We start from the raw sequence: 11,114 nt of genomic DNA, 5'->3' as shown, positions 1-11,114 counted from the left end.
TGTCAAGAAATGACATAGGCCTAGGTGATATATGGTATTAAAACTGAAAAAATACAAGCAAAACAATAAATATTTTGTACAAAATTTCTTAACATTTTGTCTGTTTGTCAAAAGTAGTAGGCTTCGGAAATTTGACATCTTTAGCAATTATTTTCAGGATAAAATAACGATCAACTTTTCAGAAGAAATCATATAGCTACCTATATATCGAATCGAACGATACTGTTTGACATAATGAATCTGGTGCTTATGGCATTTTTGCGAATAGAAAATACATAATCAATGTATGTAATCAATATTTAAGTAAAAGTAACCACCAGTAAACCGCAAAGATGTTAATTATTATTTTGAACTTTTGTTTTAATTGGAAAATTGCTATAATAATTTCGAAACTTTTTATAAGCTTAGCATATTTTCAGATCGCTTAGAAAAAATATATCGAACATCATATCCTAGAAAATAATAGACAATAATGCTCTGACCTTTCGTAAGTGGATGACAACGAAAACACCTGCCCGAAATTGCCCGATCGCAAGAATGGCCTATTTGCAATATCTCTGTTTTTTGGATATATTGTTTGAAAAATCAAACAAAATTTAATTTTTACCATCAAATTTGTACCAGACCTGCTTTATGCCAATACATTCCATAGTCATAGGCGATATATGGCATTTTATGTGAAAAAATACAAACAAAACTCAAATATTACGGTTTTTAGCACCATTTTCAGAAAAAATGTCTGTATTTTAAAAATAGTAGGCCTTGGAAATTTGACGGCTTTAGCAATAATTTTCAGCATAAAACAATGAACAACTTTGCCGAAGAAACCATACACCTAAAATGCCATTTGACCGAAATGGCATATGAGCCATTTATGCGAATAGTACAAAAATATATGACTTTATCTCAAAAAATCGGTCTAATTGTAAGGACAATTTTCGCTGAAGACACCAAACGTCTATCTCTTCATTTCGAAGAACTACAGGTTGTTTCCGCGTTTTTTCGATTCTGCCCCAGTGTGCGACGGTAGGCTATTTATGTATAAACTGAAGAGCAGTGCACTTAGTGATGATCCTTGAGGCGTGCCGTCGAGAACGTCATGCTCTGCAGATACAGTACTTCCTAAACGTACCGCTTGTTTCCGCTGGGCAAGAAATGAGGATACCAAATCGCAGGCAGCCTGGGAAAACTGAAACTCCTCTCGCAGCTTGATCTTAAGGATCCGGTGATTGACGCAATTAAAAGCAAGGGAAAAATCGACAAGCACCATTACAGTACAGCGATTGTCGTCAAAATTACTGTAGATGTCGTGGACTATTTTCGCCATAGCAGTAGTCGTGCTATACCCTTTCCGATATCCGAACTGATATTTTGCTAGAAGCGGGACATTGGAATTGTCGATGTGATCCGTTATTTGGTCCAGCATGATTTTTTCCAGCACTTTCGAGATTGCCGGGAGGACGCTGATTGGCCGAAAGTCTTTCGGTTGGATGGGATTAGCTATTGCGGCGCTTATATTAAATCCACATCTAGCGGCGGCGGTAACGCGCAGAAGATATGCGCGCAATTCAAACGCAACGTCAAAATTCAAGTATGCTTGGATTTTTTCGTCGTTCAAGGACACAAATGTTTCAAATTTGATAAATCTAAAACATTTGGTGATTTTCATTACTACTGCGACCGTATATCGACATTTTCAGATAATCGCATTACGTGGATTTATCTTGCAGAGCACAATACTTTTGGGATAGGTGTAATGATCGCCTTTTTCCAACTCTCTGGAAATGACTGAGTATCAATGATCGCATTGAAAAGATGAGTGAGGACTGGTAGAATCAAAGGACAGAGCAGTTTGATGAAACTTATTGGGATTTCGACGACACCTGCTGCATTGGTGTGGATTTCATAAATCTTGCGGCAGACTTCATCGGTGTTAGTGTGGCGAAAGTTGAAATTAGCAGCTCCGCGATCAACCACAGTACGGTGTTGAAGTTATGACATTTCAAACATGTCACAATTTTCACATTTAGTAGAAAAAAAATTTTTTTTTCGGTGTAAATTAATACGGGAACCGCAGTTTGTTGTTGATTTTATTGTTAAGGGCCTTGCGTGAATTAAACAAGTCGTTTTCATGTATTCATTAGTATTATGTATATTATATGTATAAATATTATATGTATATGTATATATGTATAAATTAAAATGAATTAACAGATTACACGAAAATAAAATTTTTTTTTACCAGGATATTTTTTTTTAGAGTATGATCGATGAGTTTCTAAATGTTATATATAAACTTTAAAAGTTTTGGATTTGGGTATGCGTTATGAGATCATGAAAACATTTTATTAATGCTTATTTATTTATTTATTGTTATTCAATTTTTTTACAATATCGAACACTTTTGCATCATTATCAGTACAGTTCGAGTATAGTTTTGCTTTAATTTTATTTTCTGACAATGGAATGAAACAGTGAAATTTTTGGGTTCCTTGGATCGTTTTCGCGTTATTATATTGCTCGCTGAGCTCTGATGCCGTTAATTCGTACTCTTCAGTAGTAGTAAAACAAAATGATAATTTTGTTAAATCTTCTTCTTTTCTGCGATTCGCCCAATCAAATAGTTCTTTTGCAGTTTTAATTGGATGCTCACGTTCTTTGGCTAAACTTGCTCTTGTGGCCATGCGCTTTATGGTTCCTCCAATAGCATCACAAGGACCTTTGCCATGTGACGTAGCAAAGAAATGCCATTCTGCATCAATTCCGTACTTTGATTTAAATTGACATAGGCTCGAAAAATTCTTACGGTTTTTGTACTGCGATGCTGCTCCATCAGACATGAAATATATCTTTCTGATTTCTTTATCCTTATCAACGCGTAAAAAGTTAATCATTTTGGCAATGAACAAATTTACAGATACTGAGTCGTGTCTTAAATCTTCGGAAATTACAATAAAACTAAAACGTTCAATTTGCGTACTTCCATTGAAATAAATAACGAATGGATGAATTCGTCCCCTTGATGCTACAACTAGATAACTCGAAATTTGAAATTTTTGACTTCAATATGCCAAAACATTTTTATTAATTAGATCTGTAAAATACCTAAAGCTCATAAGCGTGTGATTAAAAATACACTAGTTAAAGTTCATTTTTCAACCATATCCTCTGCGATTAACCGTCACCTTGTAAAACGGTCATATTTTCAAAGTGGCACATCCCAAAATTTTGATTTTCGAGTTATCTAGTTGTAGCATTAAGGGGACGAATTGTAGCTTGTTGTACGTTCCAGTGATGGGACTGCACTTCATCTTGCAATACAAAGCTATAGTTTTCAGAAAAATCACAAATGACTAAAAATTCACCATCTTGTAATGTATTTTTCGTATTTTTTAAAAAGCGGGATTGCTCTGTTTTAATAAAGTCGTGAGGAATTAAACTTTCTAATTTCAAGCAAAAAAATGACACAAACTCATCTACAGGTTTTACAATAGTTTCTAGGTCACACCTATCCGTGGTCACCCATTGCTCAAATGATAACTGATCAATATAATTTTCTTCAAACTCAGCGAATAAAGTATTTTCCAATGATGAAGAATCTGGACAATCCGAACAAGATCGTAGATAGCAATTTGATGTTGTATTTTCACACAAAAGACTACCAGTTAACATTTTAATATCCTTTGATAAATTGATTCTTTTCAAACTATGTAAGATTAGGTTAATATTTTCGTGTGTTGTGCACACACAAACATTATGTGTTCCTGAATTGGATAGAAGCTTGCATTGCCTTGGACGAAGGCTTGCAAATGAGGAAAAACCTACCTTAATATTTTCGTTAATTTCCTTGAAGCGTGTATACGCTTCTTTCAAAGTAGTCATCATTAATCGTTTTTGGATTGCTTGACGCTTTCCATCTTTTTTACAGATACATAATCTTTTTGGCCAGGCATAGCTCTACTTACTTCATCGTCTTCAAAATATTGAATTATTTTTTCTTTTGTCTCATCTGTTAATGAAGTACTCGACCTAGCATTTTTGGTTGCAAGACAGTTATTTTTGAATTGTTTTGCCTCTTTTGCTGTATTCCTATTGGTTTTGAACTCATCAATGGCGTCTTGAATAGACCACGAGCTTGGCAGCATCGACAAAATCAATAAATTTTTTTTCCTTGTCGTGGCTAGATTCGAGAACCTTTCCTTCATATTCATAATTACCTCATCGCTGTCTGTATTTTCCACATCCTCAGGTCCTAATTTGAAGAGGTTTCTTCGTACAGCTTCGTTGATTTCACGGTATTTTTTCTCGAGATAATTGACGTAACCCATCTTCGTCCATTTAATCGGAGTCACTTTTATTCCAGCTATCCCTTCGTTGAAGCGTTCGATGTTGACCTTCTGGATGCACTCATCTTCTGATTGATTTGTTGAAACAGATGTCGCTGATGGTACCGTGGCAAGACTATCTGCACTTGGTACTTCTGGTAACTCCTCAGTTGTTGTCGGTGCATCTAGTAATTCCTCAGTTGTTGTTGTTTTCGAACTTCCTGCAACCTGATCCACCGATGATGTACAGATTGCCCGTTTGTCAACGTTTAAACGGCAGGACGTACAAATGCGTAAATTTGTATTCAATGTAGACATTGGAGCATAACCAGCCGCTTTCAGTTTATCTATGGTGCTTTCGGTGAGATTTCGTAGCTCTTTCGAACACTTTTTTTCTGCAAACGGCCTGCAACAGTTGAGAAAGCGACTACTCATGTTGCTCGTTAGATTTTAATAAACAAAATCACTTTTAAGTTTTTACTGACTAGTTTGGTGTCGTTTGCTTGACTGAAGAAAAATTTTACAATTAAATCTTTTATAACCATAGTGGTAGTATATTTTTAGCTTTTTCGTGAGTATGTTCATGGTATGTACCTATCATGTTTTTGATGTTGTTGAAGTTATCGCTTTCTCCCAAATATGATTAACAAAGTCTATTCTCTACCAAGGCGGGTCTATACCCAGGTGTAATCAGATTTTAACTTTGTGGAGAAAACCAGCGCCGAGAAAACCGACCTGCTTTACGTATACTAGATCACCTGGGTATAGACCCGCCTTGTTCTCTACGAGGTAAACTTTTTGCAGGTAAACTAGTCGTATACCTGTATAGAAAACTTTTTTTGTAGCTTTTGTCTTCAATATTAGATTTCTTATAGGTTTCTTTTATCAAAAGGTTTCAACACTATTGAGAGAATTTTTCTTCAGATACGTACAATAAAAAATATGACACTATCAAGACTTTAGATCACAACACTGGATCGCGTCTAACTTTCTAATAGATGCTATAATAGTTATGAATAATTAAATAAAATATCATGAAAACAACTTGTTAACCTCATGTGGTACCCTTAACAAAAAATTCAGCAACAAACTGCGGTCCTAAAAAAAATTAACAATGAAAAAAAAAATTTCACTAAGTGTCAAATTTGTGAAATATTTGAAATGTCATAACTTTTTTGTTTATTGGCTTACCATCACCAAATTTTTATGGTAGATAGCTAATATAATGGACCGTTTTCCCTCAAAAAATTACGTTGGTATTCCGATAGGGTTTTGAGATATTTGAGTTTTTGTGACAAAAATGATGTTTTTTATTGCAAAAAAAAAATTTTTTTTGCTGTGTGTATTTTTTTTGGAATCTTTATTTAGTTGTCTAACTTTGTTTCTTTGGTTGTCTAACAATCGAACGAACCGTTTTTGCTGTGCAGCTTTTTGAATATTTTTGAACCATTTTCACATACACCCTTTTGAAAAGTTAGTCGTGACTCAACTTGAAGATTTGATATCGGAAAATGACAGGGGGGTATACGCAACGAGGTTCGCCTACCGTACATGTTTTGTGCAGGGTGGGTGTACGGCTGTCACCTACAAACAAAGCTCGCCGAACATTATGATATATGCATTTCAAACGCACACAGCAATACTACCCGTGTTTCTTTGTGTTAATTTTGTCACGGCGCCAAAATGCTATCAGAAAATTTTCCGTTTGAGTGTCGCTATAAAATCAAACGGATCAATCGCGCCACCTGCGTATGACATCAGCAAACATCATCTGTTTTTGTTTTCTTTTTTTCTTTTAGCAAATGACGTTTCTTCAGCAACATCCACGTCAAATGGTAGCAGATTTACAATAATTTCACAGTAGTTGTTCACAATTTATGAAATTCAAGATTATTTACTAGCATATTATAACTCAACTTAACTGGAAATGGATTCGCTAATGGTTAGTAATCACGTAAGCATGAATTCATATTGGTAAAGTGTAAAATCACATTGAAATGAAACTTCCAGGAACCAACCCTCTACACGATCAAAGGAATGTGCATTCTGGACAACGATGGCAATCGGATATTGGCCAAGTATTACGATAAGAACGTATTCCCCACCGTGAAAGAGCAGAAAGCATACGAGAAGAACCTATTCAACAAAACGCATCGAGCCAACGCCGAAATTATCATGCTGGATGGATTGACCTGCGTTTACAAGAGCAATGTCGATCTGTTCTTTTACGTGATGGGAAGCACGCATGAAAACGAGCTGATCCTGCTTTCGGTGCTGAACTGCCTGTTCGACACGGTCACCATGATCCTGAAGAAGAACGTCGAGAAGCGAGCGGTGCTGGAAAACCTGGACGTTGTGATGTTGGCCTTCGACGAAATTTGTGATGGAGGGTAAGGAAGGGACATCACTGTATGTCGAGAAACGTTATTAACTCAAAAAAAAATGTTCATAAATTCTGCATCCACCATGAAAGTTATGAGAATTTGAAGATTTAGGGCCATTTTAAAGGAATATTTCAGTGCTGGTAGCAAGGCACTTTTTAGTGACTTAGTCACTACTTTCGACCTGGTCACTAAAAAGCCACGATTTTCATCAAAAAGTCACTACATATAGCCACTATTTTTACAAAATTGATCATCAAAATCACTATTACCGTGATGTGAAGATAAATCAAATATAGCCTTTTTAAATTAAACAGCAAACGTAACGATTTCCGCTATTCTAAAGCGAACATTATTATTAAACTTCCAGTCGTCGCGCGGTTTTCCACCGTCAGAATCACCACGCTGCTGTTGTAAGCGATAAGCGAGCTTTTTTCACCAGTGTTGTACAAAATACAAAAGCGCGACTACTGAAGTGTTAATCTTGATATCTAAAGTTCAAGAAAAGAGGGAATTGATGGTGATTTTTCTATAAGGAAAGCCAGACAGAATGTCGAAAATTTGTTCGTCGAAGTTTAGGCGAAATTTGTGGTGAAAACCCAGGTAAAAGTCGCATGTTGTCGGTGGTCGAGAAGGTCATTGGACTCACGAAAGTGGACTAAACGACGGTTGTTGACCATTTTCTCATATATTGAATTATTGTTAGTTCGTTATAGGTAATTACTTCAATTACGCAGTACATCGAAGAATTCCAGAATTTTTCCTTTACCTGGTATTTTAAATTATAGATATAGGCGGGGTTGGGTATTAGAGGGTTAATGCCAAGAAGAAGAACATATCGTATTTAGGCAGTGAACCGTTTCACCGATTCGTTAAACTTTTAGTTAAAATTTGACAATTCAATTGTTATTTCGCCTCCGGTTGAAAATAACTCTGCTCGGGAGCATGGTTAAACTTGACAGTTGAAAAGTTATTTTCTGCTCCCGGTAATTTGAAAATAACTAACCATCTGTCAACTTTGTTCTGAAATACAACTTGAGTGTCAAAACTCAAATGGGTCGATCGCGGTGTTAAATTTAACCATTTTAGGGGAAAATAACTATCGAAATGTAAACTTTTAACTAAAAGTTAAAGGAATCAGTGAAACGGTCCACAGCCTTAGGAGCCTTCCTTAGCCGAGTGGTTAAAGTCCGCGGCTACAAAGCAAAACCATGTTGAAGATGTCTGGGTTCGGTCCAGTATCTTTTCGTAATGGAAATTTCCTTGACTTCCTTGAGCATACAGTATCATCGTACCTGTCACACAATATACGAATGCGAAAATTGCAACTTTGGGAAAGAAAGCTCTCAGTTAATAACTATGGAAAAATGTGTCTCGATTATTCCACAAGTACAAGTGACATTTCGCTCATACTAGATCAGCTGTCAAAATTACTTTGGTAAAAAGGAGATGTTCTACTTGAGTGCTTTACCACATTACTTTTCAAGTCCGTACTTCGCTTTATTTATGAATAATACTTATTCAAATAGAAGATTATCGGGCACGATTACTAATCTTCTTCTACTTGGCATTAACGTCCTCACTGGGACAGAGCCTGCTTCTCAGCTTAGTGTTCTTATGAGCACTTCCACAATTATTAACGGAGAGCTTTCTTTGCCAAAGTTGCCATTTTTACATTCGTATATCGTGTGGCAGGTACGAGTATACTTTATACCCAGGGAAGTCAAGCAAATTTCCATTACGAAAAGATCCTGGACCGACCGGGAATCGAACCCAGACACCTTCAGCATAGCTTTGCTTTGTAGCCACGGACTCTAACCACTCGGCTAAGGAAGGCCCCAGCCCCGATTACTAATAATCTTGACTTATTCTAGATGGAATTTGTCAATGAACGTGCGACTCAGCGACGCAACCAAGGGGGAGTTTTGGGAGTCAACTTATGGTTACTTTTCGTTAATAACGTTTGCAGGCACACCGTGGATACGCTTATTATCTATATAAATGAAGCTAAACCGTTTTTTTTACCTAACTTCTTACAGAATTATCCTGGATGCAGATCCGTCATCGGTGGTGAAGCGAGTGGACCTTAGAAACGACGACATTCCTATCGGAGAGCAAACTGTTGCACAGGTAACTAATGCAATCCATGGGCTTTTTTGGTGAGCTTTGAACATCCCACTCAACTCACAATAATTACTGCACGACAGTATAAGCACAGTTTTGAGATCGAATCTTTTTTTATTGCAATAATAGCGCCGTACTCTGTAGGATTAGTTTTCATCTGTAGAAATTGACCATTAAAAGCTCATTTTGCACAACAGAATCCCGGACAAAAGTTTGTTTTATTTATGGAAAATTTTGCTTTTCTTTTGCAGGTTCTGCAGTCCGCTAGAGAACAGTTGAAATGGTCTCTACTAAAGTAATTTCATAAGAGAACCTGGTTCAATAATTCGATGACTACTGTGGGGGAATTTCTAATGATAGTTAATAAACATTCTATTAAGTCAGATAAAATATGTGTATTATGAAATATTATTGAAAAGTAAATATATAGTATATCTAATATTATACATCTTTTAAAAACTTAACACCGATAATCAAATTCTAAGGGGTTTTGCACTTTTAGTTCTGCCGTTGGCAGTAGGTTTTTCTCAATCAAATTATTCAAAACCATCCATTCAGATGATTTGGTATTATACATACTCAGTACTGTTAAATGTCAAAATTTGGGAAAAAATAAAATTTGTTTTTTGAATTAAAATTGCATTTCGTTCAGTGCATAACACATTTATGTCACACATACCACTGAAGTCCAAATAAAATTAGTTATTAGTAGAGAAGCTCCAGCGGATGGCCGCGTTTTATTTTTCTCTTCCGTATTGAGCCGAATTTCGAATACAGTCCACTTTGATTCCGCTACATTTTTGGTCCATGACGAGCCGGATTTAGTGGACATTCGCGAAAAACGAAAACTGATCGCCGTTCCTAGCGTGGAATGAGCGAATCCGGTAATTTGACGGTGATCGTGCCGAATTCGATCGACGCCATTTTGTATCGGCGGTGTGCGACTTGCTAGTGCAGAGCTAAGACAAGACGTGACAGGTCGAAGTACAAAAATGAAACCAATCGCCTGCCAAAATGGACCACTTCTCATTGGTCGTTTTGGCAAAGGCCTACTTTCACATCGTTGAGTTGGATTTCAACAGGGCACCTTGTTGCTAGTTTATAATTTAGAATTTTTATTAAAAGTTTGTAAATTTTTCATTAAACTTTGTTGCTTTAACCCAATTTATATCCGTTGTTAAGTTTAAAGCATGTGCTCCTACAATGCTATCACAGACAAACAGACGTCACACTCTCACCATTGTCCATCGACCACCTTTTTAACGGTCGATTCAAAAATATGTTAGGTGGCCAATCCGCCACCCGCAGCGCTCGCATCGTTTTTGTTCGTGTTTGACGTTTACACACTACCGCCATCTGTTGGCCCGTCGGCCAAACACACCGATTTTAGCATTGGGCGTACATGTCCTCGTGACTATGCTTTTGATCGAGATTTGTTCTAAGTGTTACGTCTGTTTGTCTGTGATGCTATGATATATAAAAATACCTAATTGAGACCAATATAATGGAATTTGTGTAAATTCTCTCAAAACATATCGCCGGCTTTGAATTTTAACCTGAGTTTTGGAAAAATATAGCATCCTCTATTGCATTAGATGAAGGAATCATGAGCGAAACAAATAAATTATGAGCCTTGATTTTTGAATTTGTTAACCAGATTTGAAAAATACGATACTGGTAACACTGGCTTTTGCATCGTCAAGGTTATCGACTGAAAAACAACCGGGCAGTCTTTGTTGAGCTGTCACGTCCTAGGTGCAGAGTCGTTCGTGTGAGAACATTGAATGTGAAAACAACATGTCTGCGAAAGGCAAAAATAAGAAGAAAGCGCAGGAGCCCGGTGATGTAGATCTTGATTCTACTCTGACCGTGGGAAGTTGTTCGATAAGTGAACAGTTAAACCAACAAAAACAGAGAGAAGAACGAAGAAGAATCGGTGAAGAACTAAGAGTGTTGTTGCTGAAAAAAGAATCGGCGAAAATGCGATTACTTCGGGTGCAAGGTGCGCTCACTGCGGTTCCGGAGAATGCGGAGAACAAACATTTTCTACACCTGCAGCACAAGTTAGAGGAGACAGCATACGCCGATTACTGTTACTTCCAGAATCAGCTATGGACCGATGCACGAGTTCACTATTTGACGTTCTAGCGGTGCCGTGTTATTTACGTGACCATGGCAACTAGTGAATTCGGCACCGCTCAAACGTCAAATTAGTGAACTCGTGCATTGGTCCATACGAGCTTTGTGTCCCCGATGAAGTGCGTTGTGAAGAAGAAATGAACTT

General features: G+C 36.9%; 1 protein-coding gene across 2 annotated transcripts; it reads left to right on the top strand.

Moving 5' to 3' along the window:
- Positions 1-6,112: 6,112 nt before the first annotated feature.
- LOC5577272 (coatomer subunit zeta-1) lies at positions 6,113-9,296 on the top strand. Of its 2 annotated transcripts, none has more exons than XM_011495401.2 (4): positions 6,113-6,267; positions 6,336-6,715; positions 8,746-8,836; positions 9,082-9,296. In XM_011495401.2, the coding sequence occupies exons 1-4, from the start codon at positions 6,253-6,255 to the stop codon at positions 9,127-9,129; spliced, it is 534 nt and encodes a 177-aa protein (XP_011493703.1). In that variant the 5' UTR covers positions 6,113-6,252; the 3' UTR covers positions 9,130-9,296. The 2 variants fall into 2 exon arrangements, with proteins under 2 accessions (XP_011493703.1, XP_001656371.1); XM_001656321.2 differs by having other exon boundaries at positions 6,128-6,279.
- Positions 9,297-11,114: the final 1,818 nt, after the last annotated feature.

The sequence above is a fragment of the Aedes aegypti genome, chromosome 2 (genome assembly GCF_002204515.2).
Source record: "Aedes aegypti strain LVP_AGWG chromosome 2, AaegL5.0 Primary Assembly, whole genome shotgun sequence".
Classification (NCBI taxonomy): domain Eukaryota; kingdom Metazoa; phylum Arthropoda; class Insecta; order Diptera; family Culicidae; genus Aedes; species Aedes aegypti.
The sequence above is the reverse complement of the archived record's forward strand: the minus strand, read 5'-3'. Positions and strand labels throughout refer to the sequence as shown.

What these genes read in the sequence shown, in the direction of transcription:
- LOC5577272 (XM_001656321.2), top strand. Translation starts at nt 6,253, where the DNA reads ATGGATTCGCTAATGGTTAGTAATCAC. An exon ending in CGCTAATGGTTAGTAATCAC is followed by an intron (nt 6,280 to 6,335) that starts GTAAGCATGAAT and finishes TGAAACTTCCAG; the next exon opens with GAACCAACCCTCTACACGAT. An exon ending in GAGAGCAAACTGTTGCACAG is followed by an intron (nt 8,837 to 9,081) that starts GTAACTAATGCA and finishes TTTCTTTTGCAG; the next exon opens with GTTCTGCAGTCCGCTAGAGA.